At 41.2% G+C, this 27444-nt stretch overlaps 1 protein-coding gene across 1 annotated transcript in view; it reads right to left on the bottom strand.

Annotated features, from left to right (window-relative positions):
• Window positions 1-925: 925 nt before the first annotated feature.
• Window positions 926-27444, bottom strand: part of ADGRG6 (adhesion G protein-coupled receptor G6) — a 144234-nt gene continuing 117715 nt past the window's right edge. The window contains exons 18-24 of the mRNA XM_074948531.1: window positions 23349-23476; window positions 21806-22074; window positions 20313-20427; window positions 18846-19129; window positions 14034-14135; window positions 10667-10819; window positions 926-4447 (exon numbers count right to left, since the gene is read on the bottom strand). Coding sequence (XP_074804632.1) covers window positions 4269-4447; window positions 10667-10819; window positions 14034-14135; window positions 18846-19129; window positions 20313-20427; window positions 21806-22074; window positions 23349-23476 — 1230 coding nt within the window. The 3' untranslated portion in view covers window positions 926-4268. The remainder of the gene's footprint in view (window positions 4448-10666; window positions 10820-14033; window positions 14136-18845; window positions 19130-20312; window positions 20428-21805; window positions 22075-23348; window positions 23477-27444) is intronic.

Here is a 27444-nt window from a genome sequence, read left to right as displayed (position 1 = left end):
GGGCAAGCAGGGCAATTACCCAAGGCCCCAGGGGACATTGTGAAACTAATTTGCTCAGGTTTCTGCTTCCGCCCCAGGGGCCAGGGCTTAGGGCCCCACACTTCAGCCCCATGCGGTGGGACTTTCGCTTTCTGCCCCGTGCCCCAGCAGGTCTAACACTGGTCCTGCTTGGTGGACCCCCTGAAACCTGCTCGTGGCCCCCCAGGAGGCCCCGGACCAGTGGTTGAGAACCACTGCTACAGAGCACGGCAAAGACACAAAGCAGCATTGCTCATGTCATTTTGCTTTATAATAAAACAAATCCCAATAACTATATTTCAGGATGAAAATGATGGTATTCTACTCCGTGTTCATGGGAATGTCAAAACACTTTTCTAAAAAATCCTCCTACTTTTTACTGTATTGTAAGTGCATTTTCTCTGCTGAGGCTCACATATGGGGTCGTAGATGAAATACATTTCAGTGGCTTTCTGTGCTCTTTGCAGTTTAACATTAGAACTTTTGCATGTAAGCCATAGCAATGACTCGACTATTTTTATAGTATGATTTTGGTGAAGCGGTATGACAATTGGCTAAAATATTTTAGCAGTGATTAGTCAAAATACTAAACATTATGAGATTGTTTAAACCCTGCTAAGATATTGAAGTTATTCTTAAGAGCCAAATCCTGCCCCTAGAAACAAATGGAGATGAATAACTAACTACCTTGGTGTAAATCAGAGTTTAAGATGATCTGTTTATAGTCATGTGAAAATACCATGCCAGCATATAGTATAGGATTTCTGCTTTTGTTCCCCTTTCAGTGTGTCAATATAACTGGGTTGCCACTAAATGAATGACCCAGCATAACTCTTCAGTCATGCATTGGATTTGGCATTGAATTAATCGCAACAAGAAAAAAGGAATTGTGCAAAATACATTCCCGGCTGAAGTGGATTTATTCCCAGAGTTTTGGCTATGCAAACCCCAGTGCACATACTGAATAAGCGGCAGCTTATTTTCCAACATTCCACCAAACAATGTTTTCTCATTGAACTGTAAGAAAGAAAAAGTCATTATTAAAATATTTTAATTCTTTGTAACACTAATAACATGAATATTTATTTGAAAAATATTTCTTTCCACTTTAGTCCATCTTTAAATCAGTTACACTAACTTCCACTAACTAATATTTCAAATTACTGTCATTTTTCCCTCATATTGGTAAAAGATACAACTACAGTAAACTATTTCACAATTTTGGAAAAAGTATGAGAGATTATTCTTTCCCTCTCCTCCTATGATGAATCAGAAGCTTAAAATAACAAGGACAGAGATTATGGAGCTAACATATATGTTGACATATTTAACCTCACAAATAAATAAGTATATACAAGGGAGGTTGTTACATCAACAACAAAGTAGAGATTTTACATTGCAAAAGTGAGAACATTCAAGAACATCTGACATAGACAGTTAAGGACTACTACATGGTAGTAAAAAAAGAGCAAATTCTTAATTTAGCAAAAATATAGGCAACTGTACATTAATCTGTTGGTTAGGTTACAGCTAGGCTTCAGCCAGGATACTTCTTTTACTTCATATTTTATTGAACGATTGTGTTTCATTAATTCCTCAATGTCCAGAAATATTTTCTTTTCCTTCTCGTCACTGTAGAACATCCTAGACAGGTAGAAATCTCACAGAAAGCTACTATCTGAAAACTATTATCTACTGCAGGAGGCAGGTGGGATGATAATATACAAGTTCTGTAAATGCTCACACATAAATTTTCCCTAAATTCTTTCCCTTGATAAAAGTATTTGACCAAATTCATCCCTAGTATAATTACATTTGAAGTCAATAGGGATGAATTTAGCTTATACAGTCATGAAAGGATTTTGCTCTAATATGAAAAAGGTTTGATCATGTAATTTGTAGGACTTTTACTTCACAATAGTGTTTTAGGATTGAATGTGATTAAAATATATTTCTCCCCTGGAGTGATCAAGGTGATTATAATTAAGGATAATATTCCCTTTGTGTGGGCACAGAATAAAATGATCTTTATAAACAAGTGGATGCAAAGAGCCCATAAAGGTACAAATCCAAATACCCTGTTACTGAACATCTAATTGCTTCTTAACTGAGAATCAATAGCTGTATGACATCAGACCAGTGGTTTGTGGAAGTGTGATGAACAAAACTGATTGAAATTTTTAGGTAAAAATAATTTGATGAAAAATGGTCTTGTGGGGAAAATGTTTTTCATTTTTTAAAATTTTTTTTTGAATTTTCATGGAAAAATCCCATTTTCTGGCCAGCTCTATTGCTGACATTTTAAATGAAATGTGCATTTACAGGTGTTTCACAATTTGGCATGGGTTTCTACCAAGACTGGCTCGAGGCACCAGCAAAGCAAGCACGTGCTTGGGGCGGCCCATTTCCAGGGGCAGCATCCGGCCACCCTTTTTTGCGGGGGGCAGTTGCGCTCTTGGAGCTGCGCCACTTAGACGGGGTGAGGGCGCCGCACCCCTGGCCTCAGTGGGAAGGGGAAGCCCCAGCCCCGGGATTCTGAGCTGCCAGGGCCCAGCCGCTACCTGGGGAGGAGAGGGCGAGACCTGCCGGGGCTGCGCCACCGCATCTGCGCACTGGCTGCTGTGCTGCCTTGTGCCACCTCTTATATCGGGGCTTGTCGGCGCGGCCGGGCGGGGGAGGGGGTAAAGCCCCTGCAGGCCCTGGGAGAAGGTGACTTCACTCCCTCCGCTTCCAGCGCCGCCTGTGAGCCCCAGCCCCACCTGAGCTTGGGGTGGCAAAAAACCTAGAGCAGGCCCTGGTTTCTGCATATTTTTAAGAATAGTTGTACCCTTTTGATAATAGGGTTAGAAATGGCCATATTGCGCCACGGCTTGGAAAAGTAAAGTATTTTATGTTCTTCTTTGTCTTCTGCACACACTTCTGTGCATAGCACAATGATACAGAACTCAGTTTACGTTGCTTGGTCATTGCATCTCAAACAGTACAGATCTATATTTAGTTTAATCAGCTGATGCCAGTGAAAGCTTGAAGATATGGATGATGCAAGTCCACATGTAGATGCTGAATGCTATTGTGTAATGTAGTGTGACCTTGAGAGCCTTCACAAATTGCAATGTCATGTGACAGAAGTTCTCTGTACACACAATATGGCCACAATATAGAAAATGGACAAGTTAACGTGTGGGCTTACAAGGGATCTGCAATGTATTGTAACTGATAAATTTATAGCACTATATGATTTACAAAGTGAGGGGTCCTTTGTAATATTTGCTATGAATGTACATGCTAACAACTCCCATTTCACTTGACCAACATGAGCACTCCGCATGGGCTCACACATACCAATGTGGGGGTTACAATGGGAGGTGTTGCTTTTTTGTACATCAATGAATATTGAAACGTATGCCTCTGTGTAAAGTCTGGAATTAGGTTATTTAGTGATGCTGCACCAACTGAAACCACACACACAGGTATGGGCTTAAAATTTGCAGGAGGGTTCTCAGGGGCTTGCACACCCTTATCACAAGCAAATCCTGGTGCGCATGTATGTGATAAATGCTTTTCTGTGCACATAGATACAATGTGGCCCAGCGTTTACAGACTAGTTTCTGTATGCAATATTTAGATCCAATATTCTTTGTGTGGTTAGCCCTGGAGATTTACTTATTCATTTGGTCAAAATAACCTTTGACACTGAAGTTAGGGTTTTCCTCACCTGTGGAAAACACTGTCAGCAATGGACACCTAAACATTAAGAGTTTAGGAAATACAGTCAGGAAAATCCACATTTCTCATGAAGAAGAGTCCGACTAAGAAAGCTGCATCCAACAGCTTGTGTGTACTGTGGGATACTTCTCCTGTTTTCTCTAACAGACCCAAGTCTTGTACCCATTCAGATCTGACATTATTGAGAGATGGGCTTATGGAACTTCTTCAGTTTTGCAAATATACACATAGGATCACACCTAAATTAGCTGTCCCAGTATCCTGTTGGCTGGCATACAGCTGGTGTTTGAAAACAGTCTTTATTTCATGGTGGGAAAATATCAGTATCAATACTAAATGACTGACTCTCTTAATGGTGAAAAAACCTTTTCTCGAGAAGAAGCTGTTAAGAGGATGACAATATACCATGGGAAAAATGACTACATCTGGTAATACAATTCTCCCCACTCAGTCTCCAAGTACTCCATTGTTTAGAATCTCCAGGCTGCGTGTTGTCTCTGTGGTTCAGAAGTTCAGAAACCCAATCAGAACTTTGTGCTATGGCTGAATGTGTCTGACATCATGATATTTTTATAGAAGTTGTCTGAGTGAGCACTGCAGTACCCCTTGACTTTGTCAATAACCTGATGGACTGGGATGATTGGTGTCTGCTCTCCGTCCATTTGGGCAAATTTTGATGCGGGCTTGTCAACAAAAGTATTGTCTAGGAAGGGGAAAATAAACAGGAACAGGAAATTAGGCCTTTAAAAACAAGATCATTATTTACCAGATTTGTCACCTGCAGCCAATCCTCCTCTACATTACTGTAGGTAATTTATTTTTTCAATTATATTACCCTGCTGATTTTTGATATAGCCATTCAATAGTTTGACATTATACCTTCTATGTTCTTTTCAGTTATACGCTATAGACTAAATTCTACATATTCTAACCTACATATCTGGAATCCTAGCCTCTCTGCTCAGTCCTTTCCTGAATCTATTCCCATATCACCCCTTTTGCTTATGCTGCAACTATATCAAGGCACAGTAGGATCCATTAGTTTATCTGCTGAAGATTCCAGCTACAGAACTCTCAAATTACAAAGGTTGTCTGGGTATTACAATATTACAGGATGGGGGTAATGCAAGCATTGCTTTGGTAACATTTGGTAAATAGCGCCCCACCCCACTGAATCAAATAATGAAATAGCTGAAAAATGCAAGTGAAAAGCATGTAATAGTATGATAAAATGTTTTCAAATAACAGTTAAACAGTTTTCAAATAACACAACAAAAACAAGCACAGAAAGCAGGAGAAGATGATTCCAAATAAAAATAGACAAGCAGATTTTAAAACTGGCCTGATTCTTACAGTTGCATCTATTTGACTTCCTAGAACATGGAGAATACAAGGAGAGCTGAGGAGCTATGTTTGTGGTTTGTGGCACTAAATGGATGTGGAAAACTCGTATGTTTTCATGTTTCATGTGTTCTAAACCAAGAATGAAGCAGGAGAGAAAAAGAAAGAAGACAGTTCACTCTTTCCCCCCCCCACCCCCTTTCACTTTCAAAAATCTACATCCCACTGTGTCTGATGATGTCAGTAACGCTTCTGATGACCACACCATACATTATTATCACCATATACCCAAGGTGGTTTGAAGGGCATTTTACACAGAGGACACCGGAATATCTGAGTACTCAGGTATAAGGAGAAAGTATTTTGTTTCTGCTGTATGTATCATCATCGTTCTCCACGCCACCTGATACCGACTAAGGCTTATTCAAAGAGGGGCTTGAATATCTCCACAACTGCCACCTTTATCCCTGTAGACTTCACTCATATAGCCTCCACTGTGGTACTTTTCTTCAAAGAAGACAAGCATCCACTTGTGTGGCTAACCGCATTGCAGTTCTGAGTCTGACCAGTAGGGAGAGCTCATGTAGTGAGCAATCATTACCTCCTCTTTTTAGACTGTATTTAATGAGTTCCACAATCTCTTCCAACCTGCTCTTTGGGATCAGAATCTCTCTTTTTAACCCAAGTCTGCGATGACCCAACACAAAGTTTGATAGCAAGATGAATGGCTGCATGGAACAATGCTCTCCACTGCTGGCACTTTAGTCAACCAGCTTAATACTGCTTATAGTAAAACCACCTTCAGATAATTCTTCTGTAAAAGGTAATTTTAATTTTATTATATTAATATTAGAATGTTTTATATAAAATATTATATAAAATAAATATGCTGCTTACCAATGAAAACAGAATGAAAATGCAGGTTTCAGAAAAGATTTAACAATGGTACCAAGCTATAGTTCTCAAAAAGATTTGCAATATGAAATGCTGCTGTATTGCACGTAAAAGAGAAATGGATCGCATAGAGGAAAATCCAAACAGTTTCATTATGAACAAAAGAACAGGCAGTTTAAGAATGATATTTCTTCAAAGCGGGTGAAAATGGCTAATGAATTACAGCAAATAACCCCTTGTACTACTGAAAATGGCTTGGTACTATGTGTTCTTCAGTTTCATTTTCACTAGCCAATAGTTTTACATTTTGAGGTTTTTCTATTTATTTTGTTTAAAAGGAGTTTAAAATGAGAATTCTTGTTTCCAGGGAAGACTGTTTCAGTACCCAAAAAATGATTACACACATTCAAACAGCATCATTAAACCTAACTCTCATTTTCCAAAACATTTTTTGTACTCTGTATACCTATCCAAAGCTCTCTGGAGTGAATGGGAGTCTTCTAGTTGAATTAAATGGGCTTTGGATCAGACCCTATAGATGAAATCTTGGCCCACTGAAGTCAATGCGAGTTTTGCCATTGATATCTGTGGAGTTAGTATTTCAGCATATATGATTTTTCTTTGCTTCAGGTGACTGCTTTCTGTCAGTCCCATATCACAGCTGTGTCACATGATTCTGAAAACTCATGAAAATGGTTTCTTTTGTCGATTCTACTAAACAAATTCTCAACTTGAGTAGTAATACACAACAAAGTTTCTAGGCATATTGGAAAAATACGATCTGTCATTCAGATCTAATTTTGATGTAATTGAAAGATATTTAAAACCAGTAGCTAAGAGATTGACTTCTATAATGGCTATAGGCCCAAATAAAGAGACAATTTCTAGAACCCTGGCATAACCTTTCATACGTTCATTCCTTCTAGAAATGTACTGTGATATATCTAGCAATCCACCACATAACTTTTGACAGTAGGGTGCTTTTTTTTGGTCTTTTTGCTTTCAAATGCACTTTTTTTGTTTAAAATTAATGTTATTTTTCTTTATCAGGCATCACATGGTGAACATTAATACTGTGACAGTGTACATTTTCTAGAAGGGTAATCTTTCAGATACCCCATGCTCCATGCAGAGTATAGACAACCAGAGTTTGAAGCATATTTGCCCTTTGAATTACAGCCAATCAGCTTCAATAACAAAAAGATGAATAGTGAAGCATAAGCAGTATTTCTGATTAGCAATAGTCCTTTTGGTGTCAATTAGGACTTCATGCACGTGATTCCCCCTCCACCCTGTTGAAATCATGCATTCAACAAAAATGATGCACACTTTACCTGGAATGTTCCACCTCTGCTGAGGAAATGCTCTTAGAAGACATTATCTATACCATAAACATATGAATGTCTGGGTCAATTCCAGGGATCAACAACCACGTTAACAGCTACCAAGACATACATCTATTACACTGTATACTAAAAATGGTTATAGATTCACCAAGATAACAATTTGAGTAGATTAGCTGTGCAAAAATCTGAACGAAATGGATAAAAAATAACTTCTGAATTTTTTTTTATGCCATGAAAACTTGTTTGAGAACCAGTGTAGATATCTGAAAAAACTGGATCCAGCCAAAAGTAGTTTACAGTGTCACCGGTAGAAAAAGTGAAATAAAATGTATATTTCAAATGGTCAAGGGAAAAGGAAATCACTATAATATAAAAAGAATGCTGCTTCTATAATGTCCATTAAATTATTGCATTACCATCTATGACCCAATTCAGGAAAGTCCTGAAACTCGTAATTAAATCCATCCCTATCCAGGAAGCACTTAATCATATGCTTAAAGCTAAGCAAGTGACTAAGTGTTTTCCTGCGTGAAGATGCTTTTCTGAATTGGGCCTGAGGGGTTTGATTCATGGCCAGGGGTGATGGAGGTGCAATTGCAATATGAAGTGTACACAGTACAGCTGTGCCTTTGAGGAGCTTCATTCTAAAGGGTATATCGTAATAGCACTACTTAGAGTTTCAGTTAAGAGCGAGGTTGTTTTAAATTCCAGCTCCTCCAGTATCCAGTGGAGGCTGCTCAGGAAATGTGCGGAGTCAGCTCATCTCTTGGGCCTTTGGCCACACCTTCTTCACGGCTAGCCCTTTGTGGAAATAGTGGTGGTGGCAGGTTTGTGCTGCTGCAACTCCCCTTTTAATAGGATTTTTCTACCACCAAGGTCTTGCAGCCCAGGTGCCACTGGCAAAGTACATAAAACTCCATGACTAATGTAGTTAACTCACAATTAAAAACATATAAGTAGTTACTTGGGCATAAGAACCTAGCTTGAGTAATAAAAACATCCTGTAGAAATGTTCCCTTATATGGACAACATTCTCGGTTCATTTCAGAACCTCTCATCTGATGTCTCATCTCCCTACATGCAGAGGCTCTTTTAGTGGGGATATGCACATGTAGGAAGAGCAGAACGTTGAGTCTTGATCTTCAATAAGGTTCTGAGCGGAGAGTTTTGCCTAAGGTTAAAAAATATTTAGTACCTGGTCTGATCATTATTCCAAAAGGATAGTCTCCCAGTTTATTTGAAGGTATAATACATTTGTTTGGTTTTTTTATATTTTTGTTCTTCCTCTTTCTACTTACATTTTATTATCTGGAGCCTTTTTTATTTCTCTTAATGCATTAATTCATTTTCTTTTAAGACTGCACTTTAGAAGCACTAAAAGTAGTGAAAACGCATGATCAGGCATGCTCTAATTGCTAATGTTCTACAAAGGCCCTAATTTACCAAAGCATTTAAGTATGTATTTAATTTTAAGTATGTTTTTGTCTTTAAGCACAGGCTTGCTGTGATCCAACAGAAAATAAGTGTTGATATAAAACTGCTGTATAGGACTCTAATGTCTCAGTTGTCATTAGCATAAATGGAATTGTACGTCACCAGTACCACAAACTGAACTGAGAACGTGCTGTGGATTGAACCACAGAGAGATGTACGTGACTCTATAACATATAAAATTTGACACATCTACAGTATGATCAGCAGGGAACAAGAGAATGTAACCAGGTACTATCTGCTGAGTTGGCATTGCTGTAGTGTCATAATAGCAGCACATTTACTGAAATAAACCAAACACTATGAAAGCCGACGTGGGGAGGAAACGCCTTTTATATGGTAAAGACAGCTGGAAATAGGGGCGGGGAGCACTCTGCCCAAGGGGATGGGCTGCATGGCTGGTCAGTGCTAAGCAGTGTGAGCTAATTGGTTTGGCAGTGGCAGTCACAAGTGCTAGGATTTGGTTCTGAAGACTGTGAGTGTTAGAGGCACAAAGCCAGCAGAAAGCCTGGTGTGAGCAGGACCATGAGGGGAAATGGATGGACAGAGTTCACTGAACAGGCACATTGGGGGAATTCTGATCAAGGGAATTTCTTTCTGTTGTTTGTTTCTACTGTGTTTAGGGAAAGAGGACTTTGGGTAGATTCTTTGTAAGCAAATAAGATTACACCAACAAAGTACCTGACTCATAGTATTAACTTCTCATAATTGAAACAATCCTGCAAGGCCTGGAATACTGGCTAACTGCTCCGACCAAAGAGGCAACATAAACGTTTGAAAAACTAGATCTAACCAGCCAGCTATAGTCCACCTGAATGAACCACATGACAAGGAGAAGGAAAAGCAGGAAGGTAATTCCTGGTACTAAGCCACATCGCCTGTTCAGACTGTGGACAAAATTCACCTCTCCAAACCATACCGTGAAACTTGACTCTGATGCTCTGTTCTCCCTATTTGTGTAGAGCTTCAGCTGATGTCAGTAGGAGATCTACACATGAAAGAGACTGGAGTGTCAGATGTGGGACTGGTCTTGTGAATCTGTGAAGTGTATTTAGTATTATAAGAAGTCTGAAAGTTCCTTCTAGTCATTTCATTTAAGCCAAGTCTGTATTTTTGAAATTATTCATAAAGGAGATGATGATTTCAATGAGTGAATCTAACAGATTTTTTTAAAATGTTCCTAGAATAAGAACATGATTATTTTGTGTGAATGGAATAGAGAGAGATAGATGGTCCTTTTTATTACACACATGACATCTGAACAGCTATGTAGTAGCTACTGTATGCTATTTGTAAAAGGTGGAAAACAGTGTATATTTTTTAACACAGTACAATCAAACCTCCAAATTACTACATTTACTGACAAAGGGACAAATGGAAGTCCAGTTAAATGACAGGCAGCCTGTTCCAGTGGACAGCAGCCTGGAGTGGAGCTCAGAAGATAGGGGCTCTATCCCAACTCTGCTTCTAGCCTGCTGTGTGACTGTGGGAAAGTTGCATCACCTCTCTGTGCCTCTGTTTCTGTAACATGGGCTACTATTACCTACCTACCTTTTAAATCTTTGGGTAAAAGTGCTATGTAAGAGCTAAGTAGTTTTATTAAATATACTTTTTATATCACAATAAAATTCCAAGATTAGATATTTACCATGGTTGGTGACTCTTGCCTCATGACAGCCCTTACTAAAGAAAAAAACGTTTTTTAAAATGCTCAGTTGACTTCTACTCAGTGATGTCTTTTATACATGAAGGTAACACAAGTCACTGACATATCTATTGTGCAAAGTAAACAGTCACAATTTGAAGCACCATACCAGAAAGATCTCTTTGATGTACGAGAAATGACCCACCTGTATGGCTGTTTCTTTTGAAATATGTATTTGAAGTGGATTTAGATTTGGATGTCAAGTAGGTTGAGTTCGAACCAATAGAACTGGAGGACAAGGATTTCCCAAGATTGTCTGAGCTTTTCTTTATAATATTAGTTGCTGTCTTGCTCCAGTCTGAAAATGAATAGGCATTTTTTAAAAATCATTCATTTCTATTAGCACTAAAGTCCTGCTTCTCTCAAGATTTAATTTCCAGGCATCAGAAGCACTTTTTACATTACTTATAATAAATTGGGGAACTGCTCTAGTTCTTGTCTGGTGGCATTTTTTGTTCTTTAGAAAGCAGGACTATTTCAAGATGCTTTACTTTGTTTTTAAGGATGACATTAAAGAACAGTAGTTGATATTTCCACTTTCTATATAGGGTTAACACTAATTGATGGTCAGAGGTGGTGTATTTCTGAGTTGCCCAAAGACGCTCAACCCCCGATCCGCCCCAGGCCCCTCCCCCACTCCACCCCTTCCCCCAAGCTCCCACCCGCCTCTTCCCACTCCTGCCCCACTTCTTTCCCCCTCCCCTGAGCATGCCCTGCGCTCACTTGTCCCCCTCTCCCCCAAATGCCTCCTGTATGCCGCTGAACAGCTGATCACGGTAGGCGAGGCACGGGGAGGAGAGGGAGGAGCTGATTGAGGGGGCTGCCGGTGGGTGCTGAGCACCCTTATTTTTTTGCTGGAGCACCCGTGGCGTCGGTGCCTCTGTTGATGGGGTAGTCGAAATGGCATTGTCAAACTTCTTATAAAATTAACAACAACTACTATTCTTTATTTGTATTCTGGTAATGCCAAGAGACCCCAGTAAGGGATTGGGATCCTGTAGTGACAGTTTTGGGTGCACGAGGAATAAACAGTCAGGTACCTACTCTTTTAATCATAAAAAAAAAAGAACAATGCAAAGAAATGTGGCTCACAAGCATAGATAACCAATGGTCTCCATAATTTTAAATCTTAGACTGTGAGTTCTGTAGGGCAAGGACTGTGGGGCAGGTCCATCAAGAATGGAGCGGGAAGAACCAAGGTGACTTTTAGCCACCTTTGCACTCTTGCAATTCTGGATCTGGGTGGCTGGATTCTAATTTACACCTGGCTAGACATTCCAGCAGCAAGAGATTGTTGGGGTCTGAGGTTGCCCTGGCCATACCCTCTGTGCTGAGGGATCCAGGAGAAAGGGTGTATGAGGGCTATTACTATGGCTACTCCATGCAGGGATTCCCCTTCTAAAGAGGAATCATAAGGGGCTGGACCTGTTAGATCTAAGGCTGCTTTGTACTGCTGAATTTGGACCCTGGGTTCTCCTATATATGTGTACAGTACCTAACCCATTGATATAATAATAATATACCTTTGAATGGAATAACTTTAAATGACCTAATTTGCATCTAATTTAGATTGTTGTTAAACTAAGCTTTTTTTTACAACTGAAACAAACAATCCCTCCCTCAGTCATTCCCTCCTCCCCCAAATTCGGACAAAAAGTTACTTCGTGATTAAATGTTGTTAGAATATTGACATTCCGAACCTCACAATGTATGTTTCAAAATTAGTACATACAGGAGTAAATTTAACAGCTAATTTTACAAAACATATTGCAACACATACCTGCATGTAAGGTTAGTTTCAAATCCTTGTTCCTTTTGTGGTTCTTACTATTATAATTTATTCTTCTGGGAGAAAAGTAATCCGCATGAAGAGGGGCCCAAACAAAGACCTATGTACCACTTAAATCTTTAATGCTTGGTTTATGTAAGCAGCAGGATTTTATCTTGACTCTTTGCACTAGGGTGAATTTTACTATTTTTGTGATGCTAACCATGACAACATGCAGATTTTTGATCAGATCGTGTTCTAAGGTTCATTTAAATCTGATCATGTTTTTAAATCTTATTTGATTTATACTCTACTCTTCCAGCTGCTAATGGTGTCATGCTGACCCTCCTTAACAAACCAGCCAGCAGTGAAGAGTTGGTAAGTATAAAAAGTAATTATGCCACATAAAGTACCACCCCTGAAGTCCTTGAATGCTTCAAACTATTATTGCTATCCTCCCCAAAGGCTGCCAAGAGCAGTGTAAAAATCTGGAAATAATTTGGTCCATCTGCAGTTGCCAGTTCATGATTTACAAGGCATGCGTGTTGGAAACTGAATGCATGAAATAATCTGGATGCCTGATCAGAATTAATGTATCTTTCCTAGTTTGTGTTAACTTTGATTTCATGAGTCAGGATTTCTTAATATGAAATGACAATATAAGATTCATCACAGCTTACAGTGAGAATGCCTCACCTGCTGGCATTAAAGTAATTAGGACAAAATGGTATTACACTAAATTGCCCAAGGCCATGCAGTCACACACAATGCCAATTTACACCAGCCAAGGCTCTGACTGTTGGTTTGTGAGTAAGTATCATATGGTCAAAAGTGTAAGCATCCACATTGCTGCAACTCACTTCAAATCTTTAGGTCAGACAGTGGATTTATGGTTTACATAGAAAAAATATTATTTCTGAGAGTATATCAAACTGTGGCATGTTAATGTGACTTCAATGGAGCAATGCTGATTTACCCTAGCTGAGGAGTTGGGCCAATATTATCAACACATTAGGAAGTGGCTTTTGTGCCTGCTGAAGGCCCAGAGCAATAGGTGTTTGCTATGGGGAGCAGCAGCAGCGAGTTCCCACAAGGGAACCTCACATTCCCTGCCACTTTGAGATCCTGTTTGTAGCAAGGGACATCAGTTTCTGGGTGTGCTCAAGCCTCTTTCACTCTGCCCCTGGTAAATCTCTTCTGGATACTGTGGTTTCTATGGCTATAGTACTGAGGGGGAAAGAGCTCGGATGCACACAGGACACATGTGAGGTTGAAAGATCCCTGCCTCAGCAGTTCAGCATATGGCTCTTGTGAAGCACCTCCAATATTCCCTCCACATTAGTCTGATAGCCCACAGGATCACTTGGCCTGGCACAAGCCCCTCATACATAGGAAAAGGGGCCAGATTTGACCCTCTGAATCCTTATTTAAATAATGAATCACTGTTGCTGTAAAACAAAAGGGACTTCCAAAGCCACGCTCACAGCATTGCAAAATTTACCAGCTGGCTTCACTGGAAAACTTCAAGTGAGGACTGGAGACTTTTTTGTGGAGCGCTCTCTGAAGAGTCCCTAGGCAATCATTATTACAGTCATAGGCTAATAATAATCATGTTCCTTACTCTTTCCACATCTGTGGCCTAAATTGTGTTAAATACAAGAGACCCAAGCAGTGCACCTGGCCTTTTCCAGTCTACTGCTGCATCTCAGAAATGGAGACATGAAATAGGCATGCTTTTTTTCACCTGAGTTGTCTGCCAATCGGAATCTGCCACAGCAGAGATGTCTCCTCCATTGTTTCTGCACATTCTCTTTCATAGCACAGTGGAATACAAATATAAATAAACCTGCAAGCAAATGGACAAATCAGAATTTTATTTGTATAAAATCTTAATGTTGTAAACATTCTGAATACCACTATGAACTAGTCCTTGTCATCAACCTGCATCACTGAAGTGTACAAGGTAAAAGATGCTTGAGTCACTGAATGCTTAGCCATCCTCTAGGTTTTACACAACCATGACTTTCATTGACTTGAAAGAGCATTTTGCGCTCATAAACACTGCAAGATCAAGACCTCCAAAGCCAAATACGGCAAATATTCTACTCTGAGGGAGATTTTTCCTGTTTAACGCCTAGTATTCCAGATCTACAGGGCCAATTTTTTAAATACTGGAGACTGGAAGTCTCTGCACCAATGAAGTGCACAAAAAAGATCATCACTATTTGCATAAATATTTACTGAATATGAGTGTGCATATAATATAAATGTGCCTACACACGCAGGTGCACACACCTGTAAGCAGCATTTTTTTGCATGCAGATCTAGAGCCACCAGTTTTCAGAATGCAGTCCTGTGTTGCTAAGAAGCTTGTGATTTGGGTTAATGGTACAACTGTAATAGTTCCACAGAGATACTCCAGTGCTAATTTTGAAAGCAGAAACAGGAATTATAACATGAGCCTGGCCCTTCACGGGTAGGCGTTAGTTGTGGAATCTTCCATCTCTCTCTGGCTTGGCATGTGCTTGCTTCATTCTCATTAACTGAGGCAGAGCCAAGGCTGAACCTGAGGGCAAAATTCTAATGCCAGATCCCTAAATGATTATATCTGAAAAATGATTTAAGTGAGGTCTATTGTGGGTCTAAATGCTTAACTGGTGTTCTTTGGAGATTCGTCTGTTTCCTAATCATGCTTAACTCCGTGTGCTCATGTCTACTGGGATTTAGAGGGTGGAACAACAAGACAGTTTGGGGTTTGGAAAATATTGTTCTGAATCATTAAAAAAATCATTGCTAGCAAACATCTCAGTACCTGGGCACTGGTGTACTTTGGCATGTACAATTGGGCATGGACCTGGGTCTCTACCCTAAAACGTTGCCCAAACTGAGCTCAGTGAGGACTGAAACCTGCTTGCTTTGTTATCTTCTGGTGATGGCTGAATAATGAAAAATGTTGCTTGCAAATTATTTGATACTTGACAAAAAAAATGGTAAGAACTAAAATTCAGGAAGTACAAAACCAATTAAAATCCTAACTACTGAGCTTGTGAAGGCCTTACAAATGGAACGATGGCATTTCTAATGGTCTTTCTTTATGCAAAACAGTAACTTTTGGATACTGCATCTGATCAATTCCGAAATGTGAAGGAAAGATCTAGAGACAAGGTGGGAGAGGGTATCTTTCACTGGACCAATTTCTGTTGGTGAGAGAGACAATTACCTCACCCACCTTATCTCTCTAAGATCCTGGGACTCACAGAGCTGCAGCTACACTGCACACAAGGAAAGTTCTAGGCATCAGCTGGCAGAACTCTGTTTTTCCATTTTCTGATTTTCTGCAATAAGTGTGTGTGTGTCTGGGGGAGAGGAATACAGAGAGCCTCTGAATTTGATTAGCACAGCCACAGTTGCAGTCACCTTTGCAGTTGCCTATAGATCAAATAACTGGTTGATGTCACCCATTAACTCCTTCCAGCATAACAATACCCCATCTCATCTCTGCCCCTCCTCACAAGGAGTTTGACATGTTTACTCCCTGCATGACTTATCACGTGTTGAGAAAAAGACAAATAACTAGGGGTGTGTTAGGAGTGGGGGCTGGGAGAAATAGGAGTGTGTACACAGCCTCTGGCATGGGAAGGGAGAATGGGGGACCCTAGTATGGGGGGAGGAATAGGGGGCACAAAGAACCCTGATGTGTGGGGGATATTGGGGACCCCTGCTATGAGGGGAAGAGGGAATGGGGGCACACACAGAGCTCCTGTCATGGGTGTGGGGAATTGGAGACCCTAGTGTTAGGAAGGGGAGAAGGGCTGCATACAACCCCCAGCTGGAACAGCTCAGGGAAGTTGCAAGGAGGCCCTGGAATGGAGGGGGATGGGAGGATGGCACACAGGGAGCTTTTGGGATGGAATGGAGGGATGCAAGGAATCACTAGTATGTAAATAAGATCCATGAAATGCGCAACCCTCTAGTACATAAAGTTTGTTACTGCATCAGAGCCCTAAATGCAAATACAACACTTTATACGTGACTTGCCCCTTTCTATTACTTAAAGTATGTGCTTCCCTTCAAGCACATGAATAGCCCCACTGAAATCAACAGGATTTCTCACATACTGCAAGTTAAGCTTGGATGTAAGTGCATTGCTGAGTGCATTGGGACCTTAATGCAGAGGTGGGCAAACTATGGCCCGCGGGCCACATCCGGCCCATAGGACCCTCCTGCCCCGCCCCTGAGCTCCTGGCCTGGGAGGCTAGCCCCCGACCCCTCCCCTGCAGCCTCAGCATGCTGCGCCGACGGCACAATGCTCTGGGTAGCCGGGCAGCGCAGTTGCAGAGTCGCAGCCTGATCCAGTGCTCCGGGTGGTGCGGCTGTAGTGCTGCCAGTCATCGGTGCTCCAGACAGCATGGTAAGGGGGCAGGGGTGGTTGGATAGAGGGCAGAGGAGTTGGAGGTGGTGGTCAGGGGGCGGGGGTGTGGGTAGGGGTCGGAGCGGTCAGAGGGCAGGGAACAGGGGGGTTGGATGGGGCAGGGGTCCCAGGGGACAGTCAGGAAGGAGGGTGGGGGTTGGATGGGGCGGTGGGGGGCAGTCAGGGGCAGGGGTTCTAGGGGCGGTCAGGGGACAGGAAGCAAGTGGTGGTGGATGGGGTCGGAGTCCTGGGGGGGGGGGCGTCAGGGGGCGAGAAGCGGTGGGGTCGGATAGGAGGCGGGGGCCAGGCCACACCTGGCTGTTTGGGGAGACACAGCCTCCCCTAACCGGCCCTCCATACAATTTTGGAAACCCAGTGTGGCTCTCAGGCCAAAAAGTTTGCCTGCCCCTGCCTTAATGTATCCCTTTGATGGTACCCTAAAGCCCACAAGTTAATGGACATCCCCTACTCCATCTGCAGGAAGTGCTTTTCTGTGTATTTTAATGGCTTGTCCTGTGCACTATAGATGACTCCAACAATGGGGCTTACACCAGTTCCCTGGAGAGGCTATCCCACAATCTAGTGCATCTTACTTTTAGGAAATATTTCCTGATATATATCTTAAATTCTCCATTGCTCAGTTTCACCTCATTACTCCTAGGTGCATGTCTCCAGCCTCAACGATTTTTGTTAATCTTTTCTGAATGTCCTCAGCTTTATCCACTCTTTCTAGTGTGGAGATGCCCAGAAATATAAGTAATATTCTAGTTCCAGACAGGCTGGTGTTTTATAAAGGATTATCATCTCCCTGCTTCATGGTGTGATGCCTCTGTACAGACAGTCTCGGAGTTAAAATGCTGGCATCTTCCACCACCATACTGCATTACAAGCTCATGTTTAATTTGCTACCTGCTTTCATTACTTGGGTTTCCCTTCCCCTTCCCCATTTCTTTTTTTGTCTTTTGACATTACTGCTTTCAAAGTATGCCTCTCCCACTGAAAAAGATTCCTCAGAGGTTCTGAACGAGGGCTCAGTCCTGCAGGACCATTGTACATAAAACCCTACTGAAGGCAATGTGAATTCTGTTCACAGAGCACTTGCTGAATCAGACCCTTAACTTACTTTTTTTTCAATCTCATTTTATGTTCTTCCACTATGCTTCCAATCTCTCTAGACCCTGTGTATTACTCATTGATACATTACAGCAAATACTTCTTTATTCTTATCAGAAGTAAATCATATCAGAATCTGGGGAGAAAAAATATTTAAAACACCAAATATTTCCTTGGGAGGAAAAATATTTAAAACACCAGATTCAAACACCTTTTGGACATTCTGACTCACATTTTACCAATATTATTTTCTTCCCACGAAAGCTTAGTAAATCTCTTACAGCAGTAAATTTGTTTCATCTGTAGCAGATAGAATGAAATCCGCACAGAACAAATGCTTTTCTGTGAAGGAAAGATATTTTGCTGACCTTTGGAAAGATTTATTTTTATCTCCATATTTATTTGTTGGTGGGATGATATGCTCTCTATTAATGACATTCTTATTGATTTTTTTTTGTGGGGCAGAGGATTCTTATGCTGGGTGGTTTATGCACAAATTTGCTTGAATTTAAATTATTTTAAATATCAGTGGAATAATTCTATAATTTATCCTGTACAATAACTTGATTACAATTTACAGCATTTTCCACAACTGAAGGATACATTATGCTGGAAAAATAACCCCCCCAGATCTTCAATAAAGGAAAGAGACCTGAACAGAATGCTGTAATCACTAGCGTTACTTTCAACTATGAGCAATAGCAAAAGCAGGGCTGGTCGACTTGAAGAACTTTGCAAGCATTAATTAATTAAGCCTTACAACATCCATGTGAGGTAGGCCTTCTTGTTTTACAGATTGGAAGTGAGACACAGAGAGAATTAAGAAAAGGAGTACTTGTGGCACCTTAGAGACTAACAAATTTATTTGAGCATAAGAATTAAGTGTCCCATGTTTACGCAGTGAATTAGTACCAAAGACAGATCTTAAGAAACCTGGTTTCGAGTCCCCTGGTCAAACCACTAGAAGCACTCCCTTGCATAACATCAGCAGCTAAATCCTTGCTTTGTTTACTGAAATTGAACTAATCTTACCTTGCAATGAATTGAATATTGCGAAGAGGTACATGAAAGGGAGATTTAAGGGGCCCCAGGCAAAAAAGGCAAAACCCCATGTCATGCCCAACAGGAAGGTCAGGCTGACCATGCTACGAAGATTCCTTAGGACCTCTTCCCGCAGGGTCCGATTGCTTCTTTTCCCATTCCTCCCGCAGATCTGCACCATCACCACCACGAACATGGCTATGTTCATAAGAAACATAATTCCAAAGTAACCAGCACAAGTCACATAAAAGACAACCTTATCCTTGATCCAGCAGCTGTTTTTAAGAACAAAACAAAGAACAGTCATTCTTAGATACTAAAAACTATGCTCCTCTTTAGTTATTTAAATCATTACATGTAAAACTAATCTACATCTGTCTCCATTGCTGTATTGATAAGATTTCCCCTGTGGAACAACCCAAACTTTGACCATTTTATTTCTTTACGCAGGGTGAAGCTCCGGGGCATCTGTGAGTAACTAAGGAACACACTGGTATCTTGCCAGGTACCTGAGGGGTGTACCTACTGTATATAAAATTCATGTTTACCATATAGATGTAGCCTGTGGGAACTACAGTCCCACCATGCAATGCTCTACCATAATCTGAAGTGGCTTCAGGATCAAGATAGAACATTGTGTATTGGTGTAACAAACTGGCAGCATACACACGCTCACAGCTCTCAGATAGTACTGAAACGGGACCACCAGCATAAAAACTCAGCTCTCTACTACTTGATCTTAAGAAAGTAGCACGGTGGGTGGTCTTTGGGGCTAGCCACTAGACAATCATGATCACAGGCACTGGGTCAGGGATCAGTTGCGCCTATGTTGCTCATTCTTTTAGCTGCAAATGGCTGCCAGAGAGAACTGGAATGCTTAACATGAAGTTTTAATGAGAAGATATAATGGTGGGGTTTTTTTTTCAATGTGCTGTTTTATCAGGCAAGACTTGATAATATGATAATATATAGTCAGTGAGAAAATAAGCTTCTCTGAGATTGTTTGGAATGTCTACATAAAAATGTGGAAGACAGAAGTGCTAGGTAGCTTACATTGTGAAAAGGCTGTTTCATTTACAAAGGAAACATGATTATTAAGCAGCCTCTTCCTCCCTTCCCCCCAACCAATCTTTAGTTTCCATCAAAAGGTGAAAAATTTAAGACAAAACCAAACACAGTATTTTTTTTTTTTGTGAAACAGCAAAGCTATGAGTTATTCACTTTTAGCGAATAGGGATATTTTTTACATGGCTTTTGGTAATATAGGATTGCTTCTGATTTTCTCATAGCTTTTAGAAGGCTTCAGAAGCAAACAATTTAGAAGATAATGATCACACCTTTTTCTTGTTCTTTATCTACAAACTTTATGAGACCATTGATGAGTGCCAGTTTGGCCACTCCCAAATTCTTTGCAAAATGCAAACACAGAACTGTAACAGATTTTTAAAAATTACTTACAAATCATCTCCTCCTTGCTCTTTAGCATCTCTGCCATATAAATCTTTGCCATAAACACGACTTGCATTTGTATTTGTGCTTGCTAATACAATTGCGACCACTAGAGCTGGTAAACCTGTAATACAAGAGAAAGCTATTGTATTTTTGTTTTCAAAACCCAAAGCATCTGAAACTCCCAGACAAAGCTGCATTATTGATGATCAAAAGAACTGAAAATGTTTGCGTTAGCGCAGAGTATCTTGAGGTAGCCATATAACTCCAGATCTGTCCATAACACACCACAGCATGGAAGAACAGCATGAAATAAATGATTTCTCACAAATTATATGAACGTCAAATCTCCATCTAAGGATCTCAAAGTGCTTTACAAGCATTAACAAATTAAGGGATAAATATTATTATTACACATGGGGAAAGTAAAGTAAAAATGTTCAACCCTGATTACTTAAAGTTAGGCTCCCAAATCCATATATAGGCATGTAACTTAAAACAGTCTGATTTTTAGAGGTACCGAGTACTAACTAAGTTCTGTTGAAATCAGTGGGAGCTACAAGTGCACAATCCCTTTAAAAACTGGCCCTCTTTTATTCCTTCAGCTACAATGTAAACCTGTGCAGTTTGTATTTTTACAAAACTCTATATCCTCTATTTAGACCCCTACATAAACAGAAGTTCTATATACTTTTTTCTATATAATATTAAGTGAATGTAGTGCTTGAGAAAGGTGCTGGACTGACAGCTATACTGAAGCCCTCTGTCCTCAGAGATACAACACAAGCAGCATCAGTGTAAGTCTCTCATACTATGCTGTTTATGTGTCTCATCGCTGTGTTGGAGAAATTACTCCTAAGGGTCAGTTTCACTGACCATTCAATCCTTGTCCTCTCTCCTGAGACTGTCAGCAAAGGTGCCAGTCATGAGAGTTATTTTTACTATATGGAACCTGCCAACTAGGAACTGGACTGTGATCACCACAATGTTCATGAGGCTAATGATTTTGTGTTGCTCTGTATTATTTTGAACACAACAGATGCATTCAGGCAGCATGTCTGGCAGAAGCCAAAGGGCCCTGCTATAAAAAAAAAATGAAGAAAAGCCTTCTTAGTTATTTTTCAGAAATACATTATACTTGTGGTTGAGGCACTGGACAGAGGCTCAGTAAATCTTGGTTTGATTCCTTTCGACATTTCATTTAACAATTTAGTGAAGTTTACTAAAACAAACAAAAGAGTACAAAACATAAAAAAACCTGGAAAAATTTCATTTCATTTTGGCTTAAACATTTTGTTCAACGTGAAATTCCTCCCCCCCTTGCATTTTGCAGTTTTGCCACTGAACCAAAAAAATCAGTTATCAACTCAGCTCTAATGTTTATCGAGTGCCTAGCACAAAGGGGGTATAACCTCACTTGGGGCCTCTTGGCACTGCTGGAATGCATAATAATACATAATTTAAATATACACTATCTAAGAAATACATCTTCTCACACATACCCCAGCCAATAATGCAAAATTTCAGTATGTATCGCCGTATGTAGGTATTGAACACTTTTACTAGAGCAATGTACATGTGGACTGCTTCCAGTCCCATCCAGGTAAAGGTGGCCAGAAGGAAAAAGTGCAAAAGGGCAGCAACAGCTATGCAGAGGCCTTCTATGTTGAATGATGCTATCCAACCATCCAGCAGGAAGACCAGGTTGAGAAAGAGCAAAGCTGTGCTCAAGTTCATTAAGATTTTGGAGGGGTAATCTCTTCGTAACTTCCTAGAGAGACAAAAACAGAGGCATATGTTAAGTAGCCAAAATGTACTGAGATATTTATAGCAGCTGTGGTTACCAATTTACAAAGGAAATAAGGAGCAGTGGTCTCTTCTTGATAAAAAACTGACGTAGCAATAAGGCATGATGGTATGGACTTTAATGGTCTTTCATTGCATTTCTTAGACAGAAAGCCACAGCTATTCCTGATCAATGGCTCATTAACAAATGACCTTACTGTCATTATACTAAGTATCTAATGTATTACGTATAAATATAACCCCCCCCAAGTTACATTTTAAAACATGTGTTTTGTGTTTCATTGAATAATGTAGACAAATTGAAGGAAAAAGCTTTAAAAATGTAGTATCAACCAAGAGCCAATTTCTGATTTTTTTTTAAAAAAAGTTCATTACTTTTTTTAATGGGACATAGTCCACCACAGATTCTCATTCTCTGTAGTTTGTAAAATCCTAATGAATTTAAAAATCAAATGAATTTTCCTTCCAACTACTGAATACCACAGTTCATGTACTGGAAATCTACCCAGCAAATTATGTCCTCTTTGGACCATAGCATTATACCATAGGGACTGTGCAGAATGCAGTAATTGGTGGTACACATGGGTACTTTTTAAGAGCTCCACAGAGTGCCCTACTACATAATATCCTCTTTTATGAGCCACCCTGCGCTGTTACATCAGGGTTATTCTTGTGATTGTGTGGCTGGAAGCTGACACAACTTCACTTCACCTCCCGTTCCCATCTTCCCCAGAATTGTGCCACTGCACAGTCTCCTTATCCCTGGGCCATCCTGCCATTTCTGTAGGATGTTTTCAGAATTGTTGAGTAGATGGCATATCTTCATTTCACTTCCCCTCTCTACCAAAAGTCTCCAGCCTGAAAGGGCTGGATTTTTCCGGTTATACTTAGGAAATATGAGGTCTAAATAGCAAGTTTAAAAAAAAGACTGAGCAACATGTTGGTAGATTTTTGAAATATATAAAGGGACACATTATGCCCCTCAAGAAGATTATTTGGGACCAAGATTCCACTACTTTGCCCATCCTGAGCCACAGAAAGTGGTCAGACTAGGAAGCGAGTATCTGGGCTTGGCCCTCTTTATAAGAAACATTCCACATCTAACAGTGGAGCACAGTGGTGTTCAGCCACTTTTTGTGAGACGCATGGGCATCCTGATCCAATCAAACAAAATATCCTGGCCTGTGGTTACAAACAAAATATTTGTTTTGAATTGTTTTTGACGGCACAAATACTTACTCAAAAGCAATATATGTCAGAAGAGTTGCAGCTGAAAATATGGCAGATATCCCACAACCAATGTAGGTGATAAAGGTGAGGACTTTGTTATTTTGTGGATCTATTTGTGAAGCAGTTCCCTGGAGGTCCTACATGAGAGAAGAGGAAGAGGCTTAAGTTGCAGCAAACTCCTTTTTTATGAGCATGACACTGTTTGTTGGTGTGAAGTCAAGCAAAAATTCAAGAACACTTAGGCAATAGCTATATAATCCCAATTCTAGAGGTTTACTGGATATTTTACTGGATATTTAGTACGTACTTGTCATACATCTGACTTCCTTCCCACATCCCTTGAAAACATTGTGCCGTAAGTAAGTACTGGGATCAGTAGAAAACATTGTGCCGTAAAAGGAGGTTATTTACCTGTAACTGGAGGTTCTCTAAGATGTGTGGTCCCTAACTGTATTCCATGGAGGGTTATGCATGTGCACCATGTCCCTGGAGTTGAAGAATTTGAAAAGTAGTGCTCCTGATCCAAGCGATAAAGAGAGGGGTGGACAACTGTGTTTCTAGTTCCTTCTCCACCATGAATCCAGCAGATCCATAGGAGAGGGGAAGGAGGGTGGGATGTGGAATACAGCTAAGGACCACACATCTCGAAGAACCTCAAGTTACATGTAACTGCCTCTTCTTCTTTGAGTAATGGTCCCTATTGTATTCCACTGAGGGTAATGAACAAGCAGTTCATTATGGTGGACAAGGTGTGAGGATGAGGATGGAACAGTAGTATGAAGGACTGCCATACCAAAGGAGGAATCCACTGCTGATTATTGTACTAAGTCGTAATGCATAGCAAAGATATGTAGAGAACTCCACATGGCCGCTCTACATATGTCAATGAGTGGCACATTCTGAAGGGAGACCGAGGTCAAAGCCTGAGCCCTTGTGGAGTGAGATTGTAACCCTGTAGGGGGAGGTAGACCAGACAGCGAGTATAAGAGTTTGATACACCCCCCAAATCCACTTGGAGATTCTCTGGGTGGAGATGGCCTGTCCCTTGAGTCTCTCTGCTATTGCAATAAATAGTCTACGGGACTTCCTGACTGATTTAATTCTCTGCAGGTAAAAGTACAGAGCTCGTTGAACATGGAGGGAATGTAGTCAACATTCTGCTGCAGATGCATGTGGTTTCAGAAAGAAAACAGGTAAGTAAATGGCTTCATGGATGTGAAATTGAGAAACCACCTTTGGTAAGAACTTGGGGTGTAGTTGTAGAGAGACTTCATCTCTGTGGAAAGCTGTGAAAGGTGGGTCTGACATCATAGCACTGACTTCGCCAACTCTTCTCACGGAAGTGGTAGCAACACGGAAGGCAACTTTCATGGAAAGGAGGGACATAGAGCATGACGCTAAAGGTTCAAAGGGAGTCTTCATTAGCACAGAGAGAACAAGATTCAGGTCCCATTGAAGAGCTATCGGTTGGTGAGAAGGTTCTGATGGCAGTTAGTGGGTGTGTAAAGATAGAGAAACCTTCCACCGAAGGGTGGAATGTGCTAATCGCCACCAGGTGTACTTTCAAAGAATTGAAGGCGAAACCCAATGGCTTTAGTGACAGAACATAGTCCAGTATGAGGGGGGGATCCCTCCCTGATTCTGGTAAATCACCTTTTTGTTGACCCCATGATGAAAAACCACCACTAGCCCTGATAACATCTGGTGCAGTCCTTTCTGCTGCTAGAAAGGATGTTCTGTACAGCTGAAGAGCATGTTCATTCTGAGGCAGATACCCATCCAAATGTCATGCTCTGAGGTGTACTGCATGTGGATTTGGAGGTCTGATCTTCCCTTTGCAATGGGTCAGCAGATCTTGACTATTGGGGATGGGAATTGGTGAGCAGATGACATGCGGAGAATATTGGGGAACCAGAATTTGTCTGGGCCAGCAGGAAGTGATCAGAATTACCATTGCTCTGTCTCACTGAATCTTGTGCAGTACTCAAGGTAGGAGCAGTAGTGGAGGAAAGGCATAGTTGGTCTGACCAAAGGAGCAGGAGGGTGTCATCCTGGGAATGGTGACTGAGGGCTCCCCTGGGACAGTACGTTGTGCATTTGCCGTTCACCTAGTTGGTGTCTTCCATGGAGTGAAGATGTTGTGTATTATTGAATCGTGAAGTTCCCACTCGTGGTGAATCACAAAATGTCTGCTGAGTAAGCCTGTGAATACATTCTGTGTCCCATAAAGATAGGCTGAAGACAAGAGGATCTGGTGATTGATGCATCAGTTGCAGAGATTGATCACTTCTGCATACAGTGCAGATGATCTTGTCCCTCTGTTTGTTGATGTAAAAACCAGTGGTAGTGTTGTCTGACATGATGAGACCATCATGGGAGCAGATGAAGGGAAGGAAGGATTGGCATGCTCTTCTCAGAGCTCCAGGATGTTTATGTGCATCCTGGATTTCTGGAAGTCCATTTTCCTTGAGCCATCTGGTCACTGAAGTGAGTCCCCCAGCCCACCAGGGATGTGTCAGTGATAATCATCTTCTCTGGGGAGGCAGAAAGAAAGGGAACCTGCACACATGTGGGTCTGTCCACCATTGGAGTGATAATAGCACTTTGGAGTGGCAGTTTGGCGAGTAAATAGACTGGAGCCATGTCTGGAGGCAGTGAAGATGGAGTTATGCAAAGGAGGTCACGTAAGTACATGAAGCCATGTAGCCGAAGAGGGACAGGCAAGTCCTGGCTGGAACATATTGATTTGTTTATGTTGTGAGTTCTGTCCATTACCAGTGGACAGTTTCCAGGCAAGAAAGCTCATGCTGTGGCCAAACTTATGATAGTCCACAGACTGCATGGGGTTTAGGATCAATTTCTCTATGTTGACACTGACTCTGAGGGACAAAAGAAGGTTGAGTAACATGGGTTGACACATGGGTTTATTGTCTGGACCTTGTGGCTAGGAGCCAATCATTGAGATATGGAAACATGAGGACACCATAATGTCTGACATAGGCTGCTAGGATGGAAAAAATCTTTGGTGAAGACTCTGGGAGTAGTGGCTATCCCAAATGGGAGCACTCTGTACTGGAAATGGTGGGTACCCACTTCTCAGGAAGTGACTGTGGGCCAGATGAATATTGATGTGAAAGTAAGCATCCTTCATATCAAGATACAGTGTGACCATACAAAAGTAGACCTTATGGATGAAGTGATTGAGGTGCCAGAGAGCAAGGATTGATCTTCACCCACCTTTCTTCAGAGCAGAATCCCATTCCCTGATATTTTGGGAGAATGTGTTCTACTGGTCCCTGTTGTAATAAGGAGTTAATCTCTTGGGAGAGAATGGTGTCATGAGAGTGGTCTCTGATGGGGTAGAGAAGTCTTGGAGGATTGTATAGCCATGGTGGATGACGTTCAATACCTATCTGTCCATTTTATTCACTTTAAGTGTGGGGAAATAGTGCTAAATGACCCCCAAAGGGAGTCGGAGGGTCGTGAGATGGTAGGCACAGAGGTTGGCGGCTTTCAGGATGGTATCAGAAGTACCTCTTGGCTGGAGCTAATGTCAAAGCCTGCAAGGGGGGCCCTGGGAGGCAAGACCTCTGTGCCTTTTGACATTTTCTTGGAGGCTCATAAGGTCTCTGAGAGTAGAATTGAGGAGACCTATAGTGTTGAATGGGTGGTTGGTGGTGGAATTTTTGCTTCAGGGCAGGAGTATAGATGCCCAGAGATCAAAGGGTGGCCCTGGAATCCTTGAGCAGATGCAGCTATTCATCCATCTTCTGGTTAAAAAGATGGGATTCATTGAACGGAAGGTCTTCAGTAGTGTTCTGTACCTCCCTAGGGAAACCAGAAGAATGGAACCAAGACTCCCCATGCATGACTACGGCCATAGCCAGGGGCCTGGAGGAGGTATCTGCTGCATCCACTGCCAATTGGAGGGCCATTCTGGCCACCAGCTTTCCTTCCTCAATAAGCGCCTCAAAACAAGCCTAACCACGTTGTGGCAGGCTATCAATAAATTCCTCTAATTTACTGTAATTCAGGAAGTCACATTTGCCTAGTAAAGCCTGATGATTTGCAATCCTGAATTGCAGGCTAGACAAAGAAAATACCT

Source organism: Natator depressus, chromosome 3, assembly GCF_965152275.1.
Source record: "Natator depressus isolate rNatDep1 chromosome 3, rNatDep2.hap1, whole genome shotgun sequence".
NCBI lineage: Eukaryota > Metazoa > Chordata > Testudines > Cheloniidae > Natator > Natator depressus.
This window is presented reverse-complemented; position numbering and strand designations above follow the sequence as displayed.